The following is a 23,422-nucleotide window of genomic DNA, read 5'->3' on the forward strand; positions in this document are numbered from 1 at the left end:
TTAATAAAATACAGAATAAGATTGTATTGCCATCTTAGCTCAGCTGGTAAAGAGTATGGCTTTTAACCATGTTGTCGTGGGCTAGATTCTTATTAGTTGATTCAATTTGAGCTTCCCAGCTACATGAGTGTGTTTCATTAAGAGTTTGTTTGGTGTCCAAAATTTTTAAAAAAAGGTTGCTAATGATCTTAAAAAAATTCCTTCTCAAGAGAGAACAATTTTAAGCAAAGGTGGCAAAAATTGACTTTGACTTGAGAATCCATGGAGCTGGTAAATCAGGGTTTTCCTTTTTTTTTTCCAGGCCATTGTATTGGTGTACTCAAGTCATGAGGGTAGAGTTCCATTTGCGTTAGGATAGCATAAATCCAGTTGAACCGTGACTTTGAATAAAAATCTTATGAATGATTGGCCATTTTTAATACTAACAGTATAATTCAACTTGAAACTGATTCATTAAAAGTATTAAAAAAATTGATTTAGATAATTATATTGGGTCGGTCAGCAATTAAGCCTTACAAATTAAATTAGTTTGAGTCAAATGAGTCAAGTTGGGTCTTGGGAGCTGACTCATTGGTCGGCATGGGTCAAACGATCTTGACCAAATGCCAAGTCAAGTGGATGTCAAGATTTAGTATATTGTTATCAAACTTTGACCTGATCTGAAACAAACCCATGGTCAACCCTAATCTTAAGAAAGAAAATCCAGAGAATCCTCTTATAGCAATTTAGTTATGAGGTATCCCACCAAACAACAAAAATCTATTTTTATACAACAATTTTCTATTTATTTTTTGTAATATAATCAAATGATAGAAAATTCTTAATATTCTTTTCTTTTTCACTATATATTTTTAAAAAAAACTTTCTCGGTAACCAACCAGAGCCAAATGGACTCATTTAGTGGTAGCCTACTCCCTAATTTTAATTGGGCAATGAAACCTTTTTGAGAAACAAAATATTCCTCTACCAACTGAGTCTCATTCACTTCAACAATGCTATTTCATAAGCATACTATGACTATCACACATAAGTTGCATCCCAGGGTTACTGGCTCTAGTTAGAGATGGAGCTACCAACCTTTGAAAACCCTGTCATCATGGTTCATTTGCAAAGCGAAAGTAGGTTTACTAAGACAATATTTTTCCATATCCATGACCCAACATGAACGCTTTTGGATCAAAAACAGATGCCAAGGTTGGTCATGTTGGTAGCCGCATCGATACCTGTAATTGTCGAACCTTAGGTCAATGTTATAAATCCTTGTTTGTTAATAATCTCTGTTAAGAGCTAGCTACCTTCAATTTTGTCCACCAATCACTTCATTCTTGAATGCCAATCTCAGGCCCAAATGAGAAAGATGAAAGGTTGATTCTAGGTTGGCAAACAATTGGAAAAGAATCTGAAAGGTTCCAACAACAGCTTATCTATGAGTATCTTGATCGATTCCATGAACTGCGATTACATAAATTACAAGGGGAACTAGAAACAAATGAAGAACCCTCCACAAATTTGAAAAGAACAAAGAAACATCCAATTTAACCAGGAGGCCATTTCATTTGCCTTCCTCCCAGTATGTGTAAATGTAGATGGTACACCGATTGACCTGACACAAGAAAGACATGATCCTAATGGCATGACATATAATAGATATTAGCCATTAATAGAGGAAAACTGGATATAAACTTACATGCTTCAGGACCATTGTTGATAACAACTCGAAACCCATCCACTATGCCTTCCTTCTCGGCCACTACTTTTGCAGCATAAAGCAGATGACCCAAGATCTCAGCATGCCTTGATTCAGCCTAAACAGGTAGGCATCAACAAATGAACTACTGTTACTATTGGCGCTTGTATAACAGCAGAATGAGGAGTGGCAATAAATGAGATTTATTTTGCCATAAAATGGTTCAACAATATAACTCGATAAAGAGAGCAATTTGTTGCAACTATCTCTTCCATAAAATTAAAGATCTAGTCAGTTTTGTAAACTGGCCAACAAATTTAAATAAGAAATGCACAATATATGCGGCAATATAAGGATGAGAAAACTGCATTAGAACTGGCAAGAACCTTAAGAAATGCTGATGTTTTTTATTATTCATAAAAAAACATCATGGGTTACCTCATGTTTTATTTGAGTACTACTAATTAATTTACTGTTTGGATAAATGTTTCAACATTTGAAGGTTGAAGCATGGATTTTACATTCCAATTTTTTGTTATATCACATGGACCAGATTTCCAAAATCAGAGACAACAGCAAATGGAACTTGGAGGAGCAGATAAAATGACTAGTGCAATAATAAGCAGATTCTTAATCATAATCATTTAACTTTGCCACAAGTATTCAGGGTTGGCAATAAATAAGATCGATTTATTTGCCATAAAATGGTTCAACAATGTGACTTGATAAAGAGGAGCAATTTGTTGCAATTGTCTCTGCAATAAAATGCAATATCTTTTCAGTTCCATAAACTGGCCAACAAATTAAAATAAGAAATCTGCAACATATAAAGCGATATAAGGATTTTAAAAAAAACTGCATTACAACTGGCAATGAATGTTTTGTGTGTGTTGGGGGGGGGGGGGGGGGGGGGGGGGGGGGGTTGATGGAGAGAATAACAAACATCACCACATTGCTTACTATCTTTCTCCTTACTTTCACATAAATGTTTTGGCTTCTGAGTTCTATTGCTGCAATACTTACTATATGTTGTCTAGTGAACCCTTAGGCTGTGTTCGGAAGTGCAATTTCAGCAAATAAAAGCCTCATAACCCACTTATTTCATCTCTATGCAGCCAAATGATCATTTAAGCACATGGCATAAACCACCTTTTCAGAAGCGCAGAATGGGTATCTAAAAAATAATTGGTACACCATAAATGCTTTACTTTTTCACCTTCTAACCCGTTTACCCCACTTAATCAAGGAATAATTTACTCCAGTAAATGGATGAACGACTTAACACTCCCTTTTCCCCTCCAACGTATTCCATTTAACCCAACTATTCTGATTTTTATCCCATTTCCAAAAGTAACCTTAAGGCTGCATTGGAAGCGAAATAAATTAACGAGTAAATGGGTTAACTTACTCATGCTCCTCTTACTCCGGAATAAATTACTACATCCTACATGGAGTAATTTATTCTGGGGTTAACTGCAGTAAATAGGTCTGGAAGGCAAACGATTGTTATTTCAGAAAAGTGGTTTAACCCAAATGTTCCAAAACAAGCCTTTAGCTGAAAAAGAGTGGAATAATTGGGTTAAACATCTTTTACTCCCTCTATCCCGCTTCCAAAAGCAGACTAAGTAGCAGGAAACTTCAATTTAGGTAGTGTACCTGCTTCCAAATTGGAATCTCTCCAGAAACTCTTCAATGCACATGCTTCCTAATTATTTCCTTAATCCATATTTTTTAAGACATCAATTCCCTATACCCATACTAGGATCTGCTCCTGCACCTGCATTTCCTAACCAAAGCTTCATTACTTCTGATGTTTGTTTCGCAAAATGTCTTGTTTTGTGAGCTTCACTTGTTCTTCCTTCTCCCAAAAATCTTTGTTTGTTAGTTTTATGCATCATCTTGGTGACAAGTTAAATACTCAATATACAAGATGCATCTCTAGGGTGTCCATACATGAAGGGTACAAGTGTTAACCAATTTAAACTGTGAAAAAGAAAATATTGACTGTACTGTGTTCCTTGCTTCTTTACCCAAGTCTCTAGTGGAATCACTTTCAATATATTTCTGTATGTTAATTCGATGAACTTTGCTTGTGCATCAGATTCAACTGGACCTTTACACTGAAGTCTATGTTATAAGAAGAAGAAAGCAACACATGTTCAAGGCTAGCAACCACCTTTTACTCAAGTACTAATAAGGAAATACAACAAGCCTTCTGAAGTATGGAACCAACCAATTGCCAGCAATTCAAAGGTTCACCAATATTATATGGCTTCAAGGAAAAATGTCAACACCAACAAATCTATGATATGTTTCAGCCAATGTGTCCATCCATGATGGCAGCTGCAAATGCAATAATTGCTCGATATTCAAGCTAACAAGGACTCTTGGACATATCTAGCGATATCCATCTCTGGTAAGAAATTGCAAGTTCTGACTCTGATGCTTTAGTGACTAAGCTCAGGAACAAGTACTTTGGCTGGGCATGGAGGGCTACGACAATGGCTGGGAGGGTGACTCTCATTCAATTGATGCTCACATGCCATTCCAACATACCTTCTTGCACATACTTGGGTTCAGGGGTCTCTCCTTGATCGCATTGAGGCTGATAAGAGATCCTTCTTGTGGGCTAGTGGTCCATCTTCTTGCAAGCTACACCTGGTGGCTCAGGATCAGGTATGCACCCCCAAGGCACTAGGCAGGCTTGGGATTACCAGCATTACAGCCAGATGCTAAGCTGCTCTAGCTCAATTGGCTGACTTGCACCCTCAGAACTTATGGTCTTAACTGGTTCCTATAGTGTACCAAATACACTGCGTCTCCCTAGGAAAGGAGACTGTTGACTCTTGGATTTGGAAAGCCCATTACTCATGACCAAGATCTCACACTTCCTCAACTTTGATGGCTTTTGTGACATGGACAAACTGTCTCTATTTTTGATGATGCATGGCTAACAATAGTGCCACTTTGGTTCTATCCTTTTGGCACGATCAGGCTTTTGACCCTGACTTCAGGGCTTGTGACTTGTGGACCATGGATAAGGAGTGGGACCTCAGTAAACAGCACTGGCTAAACAGCACTGGCTTCTTTCTTTGGATCTAGCAGCTCTGGTGTCTCTGTTCCCTATCCCACAGGTTAATGCCAATGATATACTTTGTTGGGCACCAACTGGTAGCCTGACTTCCTTGTTGGCTGATATTGTGCATGCAACTGCTCCTACAGAACACCCTTTGTGCAACATTAGTTGCAATTCGGAAGCTAAAGCTTCAACCTCGTGTGGCTTTCTTTTGGCGGAAGGCAGCTCAGGAGAGATTGCCGACGGCAGAGATGCTCCATCAGAGACAACTGTTGCCTCAGCTTCATCTCCATCGTGCCACTACCTAGAAGAGTCAGTTGAGTATGCAGTACTTTCATTCATGCATGGCGGGGGAAGCCTTGCCTTCATCACAAGATGCATCACTCAATGGGAGACCATTGTTACACTAATCCAGCTTATAACTATTGGCTCAAGCTGACGATCCCTATCATGGAAGGCTACTGTCATAGCTTACGTGAAGGCATTTTGGAGGTCACGGAATGATATACTCTTGAACAGCAACCTTGCTCCACCTTAATGCCTTGCATGCATAGTAGTGCAAGCCATACTACAATATATTCAAGCTATGGTGCTCAATTCACTAGGTAGCACTTGATGTAGTAAGATAGCCCAGCCTTCAGGCCTTCCTCGACCCTATTTCACCTGGCTGCCCGCCCTCTCTTATCCGTTTGCTGAAAGTGAACTTTGATGCCTTTTTGCATAGAAAACATTATCTGTGATCGTAGCGGCAGAGTGTTGGCTGCTGCTTCTCTGTAGGTCCCTCAATCTACAAGGACTGGCAGAACTTCGCATGACATGGGAGTTTCTTCGTATGGTTCTTCAAAGTTTTAACCCAACCAAACTCTACTCAGAAGGTGATTTGATGATAGTTGTACGCTGGGTCCATCAGGGACCAAACTCCCTTTCTCTCCCCCTAGCTCATGCATGCATGTAGGGTGTCTGTTCTTTTCTTTCTCAGCTTTAGTACTTTCCTGTGCACCACATATACAGGGAAGCCAACGAACCCGTTGATTGGTTGGCCAATTACGTAGTCACTCACCAAGGCAATCACTTTTGGGAATATAATGTTGCCACAACCTCTTTTGGATATTGCACATGCGGACGCAACTAGTTGTATATACTCTAGAATACTAAACTTGTATTGTTTCTATAATACCAAAAGAAACTAGAAAGAGAAAAAGTTCAAAGTCTGATCCCTTACCTGTTAGTGAACAATAAGCAAAGCATTTTTCACTAATTTCTACTAAAGATTGAAGATATAGTGGTCAACATCAACCACCACCCTACCCCTAACAAAAAAACTAGAAAAATAAGGTTTCATGAACTCTGTGATGGTTGTACCCATGATATACAACCCATCCTCACCACTCACAGTGCATGTTCCTCCGACATTCCTCCGACATCAAAATATCATAAAAAATCATTCTAAAAAGATTCTTTTAGACCCATTGACAAGAGCATTTGATCTAGTGATGGAACCAAATATATGTTGTGATAATAGTTAGTCAAGTTCAAAATTGTATCTTCTCATATAGTTTAGAATAATGACTGGAAGGGTGAGTAGCCAAAGAGTACAAGTACTCCCTACAATAAGGAAAATGCTTACCAACTAAAATGTCAAAAGATTGCTGAAATATGATATTATTAATGACATCAAAACTGTCCATATAAAATGAGGTCCAGACCCAACAACACTGACCCAAGCCCAAATTTCACCAAGGCCCGACCCCTCCCCAAAAGAGTATAGGCTGGAAATTGTATTTATCAAGAGATTTTACAGATACCAATGGTCATTATATGCAGGTAGCTATATATTTGACTAAGTCTTTTTTGTTTCTTTTGAAATCTTTTAGTGTATCATGTAGTCTTTAGTACTTTTTAATGTTACTTCTTGTGCATTCATCCCTTTTAGACATGAGGTGCATTTATTGTCTAGTTAAATAGGTGCACCAATAGAGATGAAGAAAAACTTTCTATGTATAAGGGTTTCTTACAGGAGACGGGAAGAGTTCTTTAGTTAGTGAAAATTTGTCCTTTTTTTTTTACCTTTATAAGAAAGAGTTCCTCTGATATCTCCTTTTTATCTAGCAATTGGAGTAACTACTGAACACCAAATGTTGAACAAAAAATGTTTCCTAATTGTAGAACAATGAACAAATATATGGTCCACCCTTCATATTTTCTAGTCAAAGAAAGCAATAACTCAGTAGGCACACTCTGCTATGACAATGAACATACCCAAGAACTAGGAGTTTTGTCATAAGCAATTTGGGGGGAATAAAGGAATACCCAAATTGGCAAACCAAATCTCAACTATTTATCATGAGTTAATATAGACAATGCAGTCTATAACAAGACTTAATTGAGTGGGTACAAGAGCAGGTGTAGGTGTGGGTATATGGGGTAGTGGGTATTTTAAAAACACTTGAATTAAGGAAGCAGTTAGGAAGTGGGTGCACATTCAAGTTTCTAGAGGGATTCTGAAGTGGGTATATTACCATAGATAGAAGTTTCCTCCTACGAAGGCCTTGACATTTTTCTGGTTGTACAGGTTGATTCGAGTACAAACTTTTTTCTTGTTAAAAAAAATGAAAGCAAGATTTTTTCGATACCATTATTAGAAGCAAGTCATATTATGAACATTGGATTTAATTTATCTAAGAATGCCCATGTTAAATTTTTCTCAAGTTTGACAATTGGAGATGCAAGGGATGTCATATTTGTTTCCCATTTAATCAAGACATGCAAAGAAAAGAGATCCTCTAGAGTCAAGTTCAAGTTTTCTTTTCTTTTCTTTTTCGATGAATATCATTAATTCATTTTCTTTATAAGCTTGTGCACATCAACATATAAAGGGTATAAATTAAAGCAAAGAGAACTGCCTCACATACCTTCCCTAGCTGGGTCAACCCATCCCTAAACTTTGGGATGAGTAAAACATGTACAGGAGCTTGTGGGTTAATATCTCGAAAAGCCAAAACTTTATCATCCTCATAGATGATAGTCGAAGGAATTTCCCTTGCTATAATCTTGTCAAATCTGGAAGAAAAAGAAGAGGAAAATGAATGGAGGAAGCATAAAAGTAACATTATGCATGACTGGTCTCATATGGTGCAAACTGCAACGTATTAAAAACTTTTATTGAAGAATCGAATAAGTACATAGGTCAAAGCCTTACATGGTGGGACCTCCGTTATCTACACTGGCTGCAGCTGCTTTGGCAGAAGCTTCTTCATTGACTGAGGCAGTAATATGGCATACGCGTCTGACTTATAGAACAATAGTAACTGAGATGTTTATGAAATTCTAGAGCACAATTTAAAAAATATTTATAGAAGCGATTCTCTAGTTAAAGGAAAAAATTAATAAAAACGGGCTAGAATGCATCACAGTAGTATCTATCAGCAATATTAAACAACACAAATCAATTGAAATTTGCTACTTCAGGACTTCGAAATGATTCAAATGTACAAAGGAATATTGCAGCAAACAACATAAGGAACATAAACTCAATGCAGACAATTTAGGAACAAGAATTATGAGGGAAGCAATTCAGTAATGCTACTTCATTATTGCCATTCTTGGATCGAAATGATAAATTGTATCACCAATCACTGATGCAAGGCATATCTGGGAGAAAAAGAGGGGGGCGGGGGGGTCTGGTGGGAGGAGCAGGAAGAGAATCCCTAATGAGCACCATAAACAACCATATACCAACACGTGGAGGAAAGAATGTCTAAATGTAAAACTGTTTCTGAATTCAGCCTTCCATGTTTTCAGATTCTTTGAAGATTCTTATGTTTTGCCTTCTAAAATATTTAACCATTCTAATCTCATGCTTGTAGTTTCAACCACAATCTCTAAAAAAAGCTTATTCAAAAAATATAAAGCATTTTATTCTCATGCACATAAAAAGAGCAGAAGGTAACCACATTGATGTACATTCCCTAATGTTTCTGTAGGTTCCTGACATAAACCATTTATAAATTAAACTTGAGACTTTCAGTGACAGGTTCTGTATTGCACTTAGGTCTATGAATGATGCCATATTCCTCATTGGAAACTACTGGAGAGAGGAACAAGTCATGAGACCTGCAAGATTAGCTGCCAGAGAGGTAAGTTCATTCAACTAGGAAGCAACGTAGCAAGAATTTTCTAGATTAGGATAGAATATCCTACAGCCCCCCTGCATGCCAAAAAAAAAGGAAAAAAGAAATGCAAGGTTTAATATGAAAGACTGCACCCATTTCTATGGCACAAATCATTATGCGAAGAGCAAAGTTAAGCCAAAAAATTCCATTCAGGAAAACCTTGGACTTTGAGAGGAGCAAAAAGTTTTGCACCTTCTCCTAAACAAAACTTACTACTAATTTTCTGGCTAAAAAGAAAACCAGATGCTAAAACTTGTATCTCCTCTTATTTCCTTATCCACCAATCCTCATTGTTAATTTCAAAACAAACTCAATCAAGAAAGGAAAACAGAGGTCGACCACATTATTCATTAAGACTACTTTTTATCACCTGGAGATCATGTAGAGAAAAACAACTTCAAGTGAAAAGCAAAACATAGGAGGGCAAATGTATCAATTTAATCCCTATAGAGTTATAGTTGACGGTGACTCTCTACCATAAAGAATGGAACAAGCTAACACTCTTAATAACATTTTATAACAAGAGACTAACATATCTCTTGAAACCAATAACAAACATCCTTAATCATTTACTTGAGAATGATGCCATGTTCATAATTGAACTAGGATTTGTTTTATAGTTTGAGCATCTTTTTCACATCTGAATGCCAAACAAGTGTCAGCTATCAACATCCTTATTGGGGTTCGATCAGAGTTGTTATTGGATGACAGATTATGCAAGCATCATATGCTTGCACTGAGCACCTTTTGTTCTTCCGTGCTGGCATTGATTATAATACCCTATAATGGCCTATTATGCTTGATCCTCTTATCTTTTACATCACTTGAATGCAAGATCAGTTTGGTTTGATATCCTTCCCTCAGCAATTGTACTTTCATAGAAGACTCAAACCTAGAAGAACAAAACATATAATAAAGACAGCATCTGCCCTCGAAAATGAAGGCCAACTATCTAATGAATGAGCAAGCAATGCAACTTCCAAAAATGAATGAAGCACCTCAAGATTAATTTTCATTTTGACACATTTCTAACACTTTCTTAAATCTAGTTTTTGAGCACATCATGAACCTTGTCACGAAGATTCGTAATAACATGCATGCACTTGTCAGGTTTCACTTAAAATTGTTAACATGCAAACATGATTCCAAACAAAAAGAAATAAGTTCTGGCGCATGCTCCAATTTTGTCAGAGGCGAAGAGGATAGATACCACCCTTCCCTAAAAAGCAATGCCTCCTAGATACTGATTTCTATTATGAAACAAAGAGCAAAGCAAGGAGGGAACGGAATTTCCTTTCCACAAAGAAAAAAAATCCAATTTTTACTCAAAATTTAGACCCATCTCTGTCCCCTTTACTTTCCTGGTCCTAAATAAACTGCAACCATAGCAAGCAAGCCATCAGTTTAACAATTAACCTAATCCAAGCCCTGTTTGCTCAACAAGGAATTTAGATAGACCCATAGATGTAGGGTTTGCTCATTTTGGTCGAAGATATCTCCAACCAAAGTCCAGACTCAAATACAGAATTTAATCACAAAATGGAGGAAAAAGAATTGGGGCATCAATGTAATTCAAACCTCTCCGGCCGCAACGAATATGAGGGAGCTCGGAGAACATCAATCGAGAGCTTGGAGAAGGGTTTTGGAATCGCATAAGCCCGAAGAACCCGAGAAAACCTGGTCTCATAGAGCAAGAAACCACTTAAAAGTGGGGAAGAGGGGGCGGGGGGAGAGAGAGATGAGAGAGAAAGAGTACCGAAAGAAAATTGGTGGGGGGAAGGCAGTCGTTAGCGTCGCGGCCATGGCTTTCACCGGAGCACCGAAAGAAAATTGGTGGGGGGAAGCATTCCAAGCCTGGCCGGGTCCACAGCCCATCAAACCGATATGATTTTTTTAAAAAAGAAAAAAGTTCTTATTTTTTTCATATAAATCGATATATTTGGAGGCTTAGTACGTCTAATTTGCATGGTGTTACATTTTGTTTAATGATAAATCGATCTAACATAATGCTTGATTAGATCACTAATTTAAATTAAAAAAACTACAATTAAATTTAAATCCACTAATTATTGCTTTTTTATATATATAAAATTTAGCACGCACGCAACTACCAAACTAATTCAAAATAATTGTCATTATTTTTTATTTTATTAATCAACCAATTATCTTTCGTAATACTTGGTTAATTTTTTTTAATAAGCATGGCTGGTCATCTCAAACAAGATTTAGTCCATTAGATATTTTAATAGGCAATGACGTTTTGATAATAGTGTCCATGCCACCTATTAGTAAAATATTAGTTAATATGAGAATTTTTTTTGTTTACCTATGGCACTAATGCATGATAGCACATGTGATTTTGATGTTTTAGAAAATTTTTCCTATTATATATATATATGGACTTCATTTGAATGCTCATTAAGAAAGAGGAGACATGAAACAATGAAGTTGATTAAGCTTATATTTGCTTTAGATCCAAACTTCGGTTAGTTTGTTTCCTTTCTTCATTCTCTACCAAAACCATGGAATAGTTTTCTTCATGTTCATACTATATGTGAATATTTTTGTTCAAGATAGGACATGAAATGATTCAAAAAAAAAGTCACCATATATTTGGATTTTGTTTCAAATTAGGTAGATGAAAATTTACCAATGTCATGCTCTCTAAATTTTGCTTCACAAGATGATAAAATAGGTAGAAGATGAAAATAAACTTTTAATATTTTTATATATAAAAGAAGAGATGATGAATATAGATTTAAGATCCCCCAAGACTCTCATGCCCCATTAGATTTATCTTCTTAGTTAGCATGTGAATTGTTTGAGAAGCATAATTGCTATCCTCAAAATTGGGACATGCCAAACCCTCAAATCTTTGTTAAGCTATCGCTACTTGTATTTGTGCTAGAAAACTAATTTTCTATATCCATTGATGTGCTATGTGATAATATCTTGCTTGCTTATAATTATTTTTCTAATAGAGTAATTTATTCTACTTTTTTTCAACCACCAAAACTTAAATGACTCTTAGCAATTTTTAAATAGAACTTGTCGTGGATCCACTTTAGGTGAATGATTTTAAATGTGTATACGATCATTCTCAACACTTGATTGTTCTTAAATAGAACTTGTTTAGTTTATTTTAATGTGAATTGGCATTGAATGCTTTAATTGTAGAGTCTTTTTTCAAAAATCTTTTTTGTTGAATTCTTTTAAGTTCAAATTCAAGGCCAACTATGTCACACACTTATTATTATAATTTGTATGAGGTAATTCAAAATGGCCTACAATCATGGGCATTTTTATATGGATTTTTGTATGTAGAGGTCATGTAATTCTTTCTGATATGAATAAAATTTGATGATGTTGATGATATTTTATAAATTTACTTTTATTGCAGCTAGACCAGATCCAATTTAATTAGATGATTTCTAGATGGACATACAATTTCTTCTTGCAATTTTATTATTTTGTCAGTCCATTGCTTATTTTTTTATATCAATTTTTCTATTTTATTTTTTGTATGTTGCCATACTTATCAAAGATTTTACAATTGCTAGAAGCTTATAGAGTCATGTACCGCTTGATTTGCAATGCCGATGAGTTTAGAGGCATCATTTTAGACTAATCTAGTGAGGGAAGAGGTGATCCTCCAAATGTCCAAAAGCAATGGATGTATATTATCAAACCGATTTATCCATTTTGATACCTAAGAAATCACTATTTTAGAGTCTTGTTCTGGCTATTTAAGTTGTTGTTTGTGGGCAACAAGCTTGTGGTTAGGTTTAGTAATTGCACAGGCATACCACTAGCATCGGATAGCTAGAAAGGAGATAAAAGAAGGAGATAGTGATGGTAATATAGGTTTAAATGTCTTGACCTTCAAGAACTTTCGCTTTGTCATCAAATATGTACCTACAACAACGAAAATATATTCGTTATGAAAGAAGAAATCTGTGGTGACAATATTTTTTGTTACAAGAAATAGGAAAGTTTATCACACTATAACATCTTTTGTCACGAAAGATTAATATTTGGTGGCATATATGAACTCATAACAAAAAATCCAAAATATTTGGAGCAGCAAAATTTGGTGCCATATTTTTGGTGATAAAATATTTTGACAAAATAATTTTGATCACTAAAAATTTGCAGACATTAGTTTAGAGATGAAACCTTATTTTCTTCACCAAAATTATAATAGTCTGTGATGCAATTTTTGGTAAACAACATTTGCAGGTTTTTTTTTTGAAATAAAATAGGAATAAGCAAGGTGAAATTATGACCACCAAAATATATGTAGTATGCAATAGATAGCACCAGCAGATTTTGTAAATTGTTAGTGTTGATAAAATTTTGTTATAATATAGTAATGATCATCACAAATTCCCCTTAATATAGTAGAAGCAAAAAATTTGGCACCTATTTTTTGATGATGATTTTTTTTTTTACTAAAATTTTCATCATTGAAAAAATTACTAGCAATAATTTGGTAACAAAACCTTATTTTCATCACAAAAAAGTTTCCCCTCAAAGGGCATCAAAATTTGCCACCATATTTTTGGTGGCTAAATTTTTGTACAAAAATAATTTTCATCGTTAAAAAATCATAACAACAATTTGATGATGAAACCTTGTTCTCTTCATAAAATTGCAATCATTTGGAACACAATTGGTTTTGTCACCAACACCAATTATAGAGGATATCTAATTTTTTGAATTGAAACAAGAATAGGTGACAAGAAATTTACATCATCCAAAACATAAATATTTAGTAACGTAAGATATTTTGTCACAAAACTTATGAATTATTAGTGATGACAATTTTTGTCACAACATATTAAAGATCGTTAGAAAAAAATGCTTAACTATGGTGGGAATTGGTGTTGTATTTTTGGTGATGAATTTTTCTACAAAAAATATTTTCATCACTAAAAAAACTAACATTAGTTGCATGATGAAAGCTAATTTTCCCCACCAAAATTATACTTTTGCTGACAATTTTTTTCATCAAAATTTTTATCACTAATAATCTTTTTTCTTAGGCTTCAAAGTCATGAGAAGAGTGCCCTGGCGCACTCTCAAAATATTTTCCTTGTACTATGTACTCTTGACATTTGCATGCATATGCCTTACACAAAATCTATGATCAGCAGTTGGAAGGATGGATTAAAATATCACCACTAGACATTGCAAAAGGTATAACTACAATAAAAATGTTATATACCATATAGAGTCGAATCAAAACTAGTAGAATTTAACTAATAATGCTTACTTTTTGCCTATCAGATATGAATGCCCATCCATGGTCTTCATAGGCCCAATTAGCATTGTTCTTTGCCTCAACTATTAACCAAGCTATGGGGTACATGTTATCATTCTCATCTATTGTAGCTAACAATTGACCCCCAAAGGATCCTCTAAAATAGCATCCATCCAGGATAATTATGGGAAATCCTATCTACAGGCATTAAGACAAGCATAGGGTCTTGTGAAAATAAGTTGGCTACTCTTAGCTGGGCTCCTTATATCCATCAATGTTGTGCTTTTAGGGTTTCTTCTCCTAATAATATCATAATACTCCTAGAGATAGATATATTACTCCTAATGGTTCTTGACACAATAGAAAAAGAACGAAGTGGCGATTTGATTGGCGAGGTTATACTTTGAATATTAATACAAAAATAGAAAAACTAGATTGAAGAATTTTTCACCTGGTGAAAGAAATTCTCTTAAAAAAAATTTACTAATATCTCAAAAATTGTTTCTTACAATGTATTGCATACATATTTATAGGACATGATATCCTAACCCTAATTCGGGCATTAAACCTGATTCTGAATCATACTCAATAATAAGAAAATATGCTAGAAATATCTATTATAAATATGAAAATATGACTAAAATTTGATACAAATAGCCTAGTAGGGTATTCAACCTGGCTCCTTTCATGCTTGGTATGGCCCAATTAATCATAATACCTGTTGGCTACATCTTGTGCCGCATCAGTTCCCTTATATCATTTAAAGTACTTTTGTTTTGACCCTCTTGACCTTCCCCTAGAACCTTTTAAACTCCATTTGTTATTAGATCTAATGTCCTCTATATATCTCTCAACTAGATATTTAGATGTGACATTATGGTTATGGAATTGCCCTCCACACTTGTTTGTTTTAAGGAAGGTTTTAATCTAAATTGTATCCTCCCTTTACATTGGAGAGCATGAATTATCTACCCACAGTCCTTACAAACTGCTATCACTCTGCTACTTTCATTCTTCATATATTTGAAATCAAAACCTGTGAGACACAAGGCTGAAGTCGGCAGCCCTCACCGACTTCAGCCCCGATTCAATTAGGGAAGGAGCCAGAACAGAGGATCGCGATGGCGATCCTCTCTGGCTCCTCCGGGGGTGCAAACGGGGCAAGGGCGCCGCGGGAATCCCGCGGCACCCCTTCCAGTCCATCCGCGGCCGATTCACGGCCGTGGATCTCGCTCGACCGCCGCGATTTTTGCGGCGGAGGACCGTTACGATGGGGCGATAAAACCCCATCTATTCCTTCCCCTAGGGCCACCCCGAGCCTCTCCTCCTCCTCTTTCCTCCTTCCCTCCTCCTCCTCTCCGACCGGTGTGCCTTCCCGACCGAGCGCCGCCCGGATCTCCCTCACGGCCATCCCCTGTTTCGAGATCTCCTTCCTCTTCGGAAAGCACCGCCGCCACCGCCGCTTGACCACCGGATCAAGCACCGGCGACCGAGATCTTCCTCCCACTACCTCTGCCACTGCCGGTAAGCCTCTTTTGGCCCTTTATTTCATAATTTTTCTTCTGTTTGGGCCCTAAACCGAAGTCATCCTTGGACCCTCCCTTCACGGCCGAGCCGCCGCAGCACCCTGCCGCCGGCCACGACCGCCCTACCGACAGCCGCGTCCCCCGCAAGCCGTCGGCCGGGCCACCGTCCGGCCACCTAGGCCAGCCACCCTACTGCTCTCCTTCCTCCCTCGTTTTCCCATCTCCCCTGTCCATGGGGAGATCGGGAAGGAAGAAGGCCCATTGTGGGCCGTGAGCACTTTGATGGGCCGTTGGGCCCAGTCCACTGCAGGCCCAACTTGGGCTCAGTCCGCTGCAGGCCCAACTTGGGCCCAGTCCGGTTGGGCCCAGTTGGGCAGTACCCTTGTGGGCCCAACTTGGGCCCAGTTCAGATCCGAGCCCGGAACCCGAACCCGAAACCCGAACCCATTTGGCCAATAAATGAAATTTTGCAGTTAAGCCCTTCGCAGTATATTATTTCATAAAAGAGTCTTCTGTAATTTGTATTTGATCCCTGTAGAAAAGATTTATTATATAATGGTCCCCAACTATATTTGTTTAGTCCCTTTACTCAAGCTTTATTACGGAATGGTGCTATATAATTAAATATTGGTTCCTAAAATGAATGAACCAATTAGAAGCCAACCTTGGGGGCCCTATTGGGCCGAGTTAATGCGGGCCCATTGGGCCGTGTCCGATATGGGCCCTATCGGGCCATGCCCATTATGGGCCAACTCTGGGCCCTGTTGGGCCATGTACAATAGTATTATTATTTTTAGTTCTGCTTAGCTCTGAAATTAACAAAAAATTAATTAAATTTAAACAGGTGAATCTGATCTGCCTATCTGAAAGTAGGGATTAAGCGAGAAGAGGTAAGTAACTTAATACTTCAAGTGTAATTTCCAAATTATTTGATAAATAGATTAAATTTTGATGAATGTTTTGTATTCTGTAAAATGGGTCAGGCATGTTAAATTTTATTTGAAAATTATGTTGTATGCTCTGCAATCCGTAAACTATGATTGGGAAATTTATGAAATCTGTCTTTATATATATGTATTCTCAGCATGGCTATGATCTGTTCTGTTCTGTTCTGGCCCCGCCAATGGGGATTATACGTTGGACCTATCGACTTGTAATCTGTGAGGAACCGGTTTCGACACCACGCCACCGGTGATTAGAATAGTGGTTTCTGGACACCGTTTCCACCGGTGACTAACAATAGTGGTTTCTGGCACTCTGTGCAACCCATGCCACTGGGTTACGTGGCCGTAGCCTATCATGTTGAGATTCTGGTATCTGAGTTTTTGGAAAAATGATAATAAGTTTTGAAAATAGTAAAACGATGTTATTTATGATTTATTCCAGTCATTATCCTGTGTTTTGATCTGATATGCTCTGACCCCACTTTGGAGTATTTTGTTGCTTACTGGGCTAGTGTAGCTCATTATTTTATTTTCTCTATTTTTCAGATTCAGAAGCTTGATCGCACGGGATTGTTAGATTTTTCGATGATTTTTCAGTTATTGGCATTTCAGTTAGATTAGTTTGGACATTTGAATTATGTTGGCATATGTTATTTGAATTAGTTTGGACATTTGATTTTCACTTTGGAGTATTTTGAATTATGTTACCAAATATTATTTTGGAACTCTATAAGACTGCTTTTGACCAACTTAAATAATTATGTCATCTTTAAATATGTGTGATTGCTTTGATATGATCTGCTGCCTTACACGCCTGTGCGGTCCGCCGTGTGGACGTGCGGTGTCTGCCGCGCCTCGGGCTCGGGGCGTGACAGATTTGGTGGTATCAGAGCTTAGGTTTCAGATTCATAGGGATTATGTTTGAAACAGTCATATTTGAGCCTAAGTTTTAAGATCCTTAGGATTCGTTGGAAAGTTGAGAGATGGGGTAGTAACTAAACAAAGGGATAATGTTCATTTGTTTTGTTAACTATTTTGTATTATTCTGTTTGGATAAATTTTTAAAATTTATATATTTTCACTGAATCAGAATGCCGCCTCGCCGTGTCCGTAGCTTGAATCAGATGGTTGGGCGCTCTCGGGGAAGAGCCCCCACTAACCAAGCAGGCGAGGCATCACATAACTTAGGGCCCCAGGGTCAATCAACTCCAGAAGCTGCCGCCGGAAATCAAACTCGGATGCTCGAACTGATCGAGGAGGTCGTCGGGTTAGTATGCCAACAGAGGCAACAACCTCAACAACCAATCCAGCATGATGTTGCTCCTCCTAAGCAAAGAAGAAGTATAGCAGAATTCAAGAGAATGGCACCTTCGACTTTTAAAGGCACTACTAGTCCTCAAGAGGCCGAAACCTGGATAGATGAAATGGAGAAATCTTTCAGGGCAATGGAGTGCACCGATGAAGAGAAGGTCAGATTTGCCACCTATATGCTTCAGGACCGAGCTCATCATTGGTGGATGTCTGTGGAGCGCACATTGGCACCCGAGCAGGAGGCACTTACCTGGCAAAGATTCCGCACAGCATTCTACTCCAAGTATTTTCCCTCCAGTCACCTGAGGGAGCTAGAGAGGAAATTTCTCAATCTGAATCAAGCAACTATGACTGTGGATGAGTATGAGGCAGAGTTTGACAGGCTATCTCGGTTTGCTCCCACCCTCGTCATGGATGCAGAGTCCCGAAAGAGGAGATTTGAAGAAGGATTGAAGCTTCACTTACGTCGGAGTTTGGCCGCAATACACTCGACGAACTATGATGATCTGGTAGACAGGGCTAAGAATCTGAAAATATCTGGAAAGAAACATATGATGCCAAAGATAGGAAACAAAAGAAGAGAAGCAGAGATTATGATGCTCGCAGTGGACAGAATTCTAGCAAGACTGCAAAATCACATAACCAATCTTGGCAATCAGGGAAGCAAGGATCTTATGGAAAGACTATTCAGCAAGAGAAGCATAAGTGTGATGCATGTGGTGGTATGCATAAGACTGAACACTGTAGACGATTATCTGGTGCTTGTTTCAGATGCGGCCAGCAGGGTCATAAGGTAGCTGAGTGTCCTCAACAGGACCTTCGATCAGTTCAGAGGTCTCAAACTATAAGAAACCAGCAAGTGCAAGCTTCTCTTGTTCCGGCTCAGTCAGCTCAACCTTCTTCTCCTAAGCAACAGAAAGGGGGGAGACTGCGCACACAGGGTCGTATTTATGCACTGACTCAGCAGGATGCTCAGGCATCCAACACGGTGGTGTCAGGTACATTGCCAGTTGCTTCTGTTTATGCTCATACACTATTTGATTCTGGTGCTACGCATTCTTTTGTGTCATCTACATTTGTGCAAAAACATGACCTGCCTTGTGTGCAATTAGAGTATGATCTGCATGTTAGCACTCCTGCCGGAAGTGGGATGATTGGTAATCAGGTCTGCAAGACTTGTCCAGTTCAGATAGTAGGTAGAGACTTGACTGCTGACTTAATAGTTATAAATATGCATGACTTTGACATAATCCTCGGTATGGACTAGTTAGCATCACATTTTGCCACCATTAACTACCATGAAAAACGGGTAAACTTTCAGACCCAGGAGATACTGAATTCAGCTTTATGGGCAGTGGTGCATATACCTCCCCTCGAATTGTCTCAGCTATGCAAATTGAGCGACTACTTAGAAAGGGGAGTTTGGCATATATTGCCACAGTGGTTGACACTAGACTATCAGATCAAAGATTTGAAGATATTCCAGTAGTAAATGAATACCCCCGATGTCTTTCCGGAAGACCTCCCTGGCTTGTCACCAGATAGAGAAATTGAATTTGCAATTGATTTGATTCCCAGTACCACACCAATCTCCAAGACCCCCTATAGAATGGCTCCAGCTGAAATGAAAGAATTAAAGGAGCAGTTGCAGGATCTTCTTGATAAGGGTTTCATCAGACCTAGTGTCTCTCCTTGGGGAGCTCCAGTCTTATTTGTAAAGAAGAAGGATGGTAGCATAAGATTATGTATTGATTACCGAGAAATAAATAGGGTAATGGTAAAGAATAAGTATCCTCTACCAAGAATAGATGACTTATTTGATCCGTTAAAGGGTGCTCAGGTATTTTCCAAAATTGATCTTCGTTCTGGGTACCATCAGTTAAAGATAAGAGCTGAAGATGTGCCAAAAACTGCTTTTCGTACTCGGTATGGGCACTATGAATTTTTGGTCATGCCTTTTGGACTGACAAATGCCCCTGCAGCTTTTATGGATCTGATGAACAGGGTGTTTAGACCCTTTCTGGACAAATTTGTAGTGGTCTTTATTGATGACATCTTGATCTATTCTGGAAGTCAGGCCGAGCACGAGCAGCATTTGAGGTTAGTACTGGAAACCCTAAGGCAAGAGCAGTTGTATGGTAAGTTAAAGAAAAGTGAATTTTGGCTAGACAGTGTAATGTTCCTAGGGCATGTAATATCTAAAGAGGGTATCTATGTGGATCCAAAGAAGATCGAGGCAGTGGGCAGCTGGAGCAGGCCCAATAGTGTTACTGAGATTCGCAGTTTTTTGGGCCTAGCAGGATATTACAGACGATTTGTTGAGGGTTTTTCCTCTATTGCTGCACTTTTAACTCGACTAACTCGTAAAGAAGTTAAGTTCGAGTGGTCAGATAAATGTGAACAGAGCTTCCAGGAGCTTAAACAACGTTTGGTGTCAGCTCCCATCCTTACCCTTCCTTCTAGTGGTGAAGGTTATACAATCTACAGTGATGCCTCAAAGAAAGGATTGGGTTGTGTGCTGATGCAGAATGATAAGGTGATTGCCTATGCTTCCCGACAATTAAAGTCATATGAGGAGAACTACCCTATTCATGATCTTGAACTTGCTGCTGTTGTGTTTGCATTAAAAATTTGGAGACATTATTTATATGGTGAATCTTGTAAGGTGTACACTGATCACAAAAGTTTGAAATATTTTTTTACCCAGAAAGAACTAAACATGAGACAGAGAAGATGGTTAGAGTTACTGAAGGATTATGATTTGTCTATTCATTACCATCCGGAAAAAGCTAATGTGGTAGCAGATGCACTGAGCAGAAAATCCACTGGTAGTATTGCTGCCTTACTCACCTCTCAGAGGAAAATTTTGGAAGATCTAAGAAGAGCAGAAATCGAGGTATGTTGGCATGATCCTGATGCACTTTTGGCAAACCTACGTGTCCAACCTACCTTGATAGAGAGGATCAGGATTGCTCAAGCAGATAACCCTCAGTTGCAAAAGCTTAGAAGTGATATTGAATCAGGTTCTCAATCAGAATTCAGACTTCATGAGGATGGATCATTGAGATACAGGAACAGAATTTGTATTCCAAATAACTCTGATTTAAAGAATAAAATTATGAGGGAAGCTCATAATACTGGATATACAGTGCATCCTGGGGGTACTAAGATGTATAAGGATTTGAAAGGTACATTTTGGTGGAATAATACGAAGAGAGAAATTGCACAATTTGTGGCTCGGTGTTTGACATGTCAGCAAGTTAAAGCAGAGCATCAAAGATCGGCAGGGTTGTTGCAGCCCCTACCACTTCCTGAATGGAAGTGGGAACACATCACTATGGACTTCGTCTCCGGGTTGCCTCGCACTCCTAAAGGTTATGATGCTATATGGGTGATTGTGGACAGATTGACAATGTCGGCACACTTTTTAGCATTCAAAGTAGGAATGACCTTGGAAAAGTTTGCAGAGCTCTACATTGAACAAATAGTGAGGTTGCATGGAGTACCCGTATCCGTTGTTTCCGATAGGGACTCGTGGTTTGTATCTCACTTTTGGGGTAGTTTGCATAAAGCCTTGGGGACCACTCTGAGCTGCAGCACAGCTTTCCACCCTCAGACTGATGGCCAATCAGAAAGAACCATTTAGACCTTGGAAGATATGCTAAGAGCTTGTGTAATGGATATGAAAGGTTCTTGGGACCGTCACTTGCCTTTGGTTGAGTTTGCATATAATAACAGTTACTAGGCAAGTATTCAAATGGCACCTTATGAGGCTCTATATGGAAGAAAGTGTAGATCACCTATTTGTTGGGATGATGTTGGTGAAAGAAAAATTATGGGCCCCGAGATTGTGCAACAAATAGTAGAGAAGATCCAGCTGATCAGGGAACGCCTCCGGATAGCTCAGAGCAGACAGAAAAGTTATGCAGATAATAGAAGAAGGGAATTGGAATTTCAGGTCGGAGATCATGTGTTTCTGGAAGTGTCTCCTACTAAAGGGGTGATGCGATTTGGAATACGCGGAAAACTCAGTCCACGCTATGTGGGCCCCTTTGAGATTCTGGAAAGAGTAGGAGCTGTGGCATACAAATTGGCACTTCCACCTTCACTGTCTGGAGTTCACAATGTTTTTCATGTTTCCATGCTAAGAAAGTATATTCCAGATATGAGCCATGTGGTAGAAGTGGCTCCCTTGCAGCTTAGAGAAGATTTGACATATCCCGAGCAGCCTGTACGTGTGGTTGATAGAAAAGAGCAAGTGTTGAGGAGGCGCACGATTCTTTATGTTAAGATTCAGTGAAGCAATCACTCAGAACGTGAGGCTACGTGGGAGCTGGAGGACGAGATGAAGGAAAAATATCCGGATCTTTTTGCAAGCTAAGGTATATTAAATTTCGAGGACGAAATTTTTTTTTAGGGGGGGAGAATGTGAGACACGAGGCTGAAGTCGGCAACCCTCACCGACTTCAGCCCCGATTCAATTAGGGAAGGAGCCAGAACAGAGGATCGCGATGGCGATCCTCTCCGGCTCCTCCGGGGGGGGGGGGGGGCAAACGGGGCAAGGGCGCCGCGGGAATCCCACGACACCCCTTCCAGTCCATCCGCGGCCGATTCACGGCCGTGGATCTCGCTCGACCGCCGCGATTTTTGCGGCGGAGGACCGTTACGATGGAACGATAAAACCCCATCTATTCCTTCCCCTAGGGCCACCCCGAGCCTCTCCTCCTCCTCTTTCCTCCTTCCCTCCTCCTCCTCTCCGACCGGTGTGCCTTCCCGACCGAGCGCCGCCCGGATCCCCCTCACGGCCATCCCCTGTTTCGAGATCTCCTTCCTCTTCGGAAAGCACCGCCGCCATCGCCGCTTGACCACCGGCGACCGAGATCTTCCTCCCACTGCCTCTGCCACTGCCGGTAAGCCTCTTTTGGCCCTTTATTTCATAATTTTTCTTCTGTTTGGGCCCTAAACCGAAGCCATCCTTGGACTCTCCCTTCACGGCCGAGCCGCCGCAGCACCCTGCCGCCGGCCACGACCGCCCTACCGACAGCCGCGTCCCCCGCAAGCCGTCGGCCGGGCCACCGTCCGGCCACCTAGGCCAGCCACCCTACTGCTCTCCTTCCTCCCTCGTTTTCCCATCTCCCCTGTCCATGGGGAGATCGGGAAGGAAGAAGGCCCATTGTGGGCCGTGAGCACTTTGATGGGCCGTTGGGCCCAGTCCACTGCAGGCCCAACTTAGGCTTAGTCCGCTGCAGGCCCAACTTGGGCCCAGTCCGGTTGGGCCCAGTTGGGCAGTACCCTTGTGAGCCCAACTTGGGCCCAGTTCAGATCCGAGCCCGGAACCCGAACCCGAAACTCGAACCCAGGCCAATAAATGAAATTTTGCAATTAAGCCCTTCGCAGTATATTATTTCACAAAAGAGTCTTCTGTAATTTGTATTTGATCCTG

At 39.4% G+C, this 23,422-nt stretch overlaps 1 protein-coding gene across 1 annotated transcript; it reads right to left on the minus strand.

The window, feature by feature from the left end:
- Positions 1–1,350: 1,350 nt before the first annotated feature.
- On the minus strand, positions 1,351–10,738 carry LOC120112695 (14 kDa zinc-binding protein-like). Its single transcript, XM_039132192.1, has 6 exons — positions 10,692–10,738; positions 10,514–10,612; positions 7,963–8,049; positions 7,676–7,823; positions 1,688–1,805; positions 1,351–1,603 (listed from the first exon to the last, which is right to left on the minus strand). Exons 1-6 carry the CDS (start codon positions 10,736–10,738, stop codon positions 1,536–1,538), a joined length of 567 nt encoding a protein of 188 aa, XP_038988120.1. The 3' UTR covers positions 1,351–1,535.
- Positions 10,739–23,422: the final 12,684 nt, after the last annotated feature.

This window comes from Phoenix dactylifera, chromosome 12, assembly GCF_009389715.1.
Source record: "Phoenix dactylifera cultivar Barhee BC4 chromosome 12, palm_55x_up_171113_PBpolish2nd_filt_p, whole genome shotgun sequence".
Lineage (NCBI taxonomy): Eukaryota > Viridiplantae > Streptophyta > Magnoliopsida > Arecales > Arecaceae > Phoenix > Phoenix dactylifera.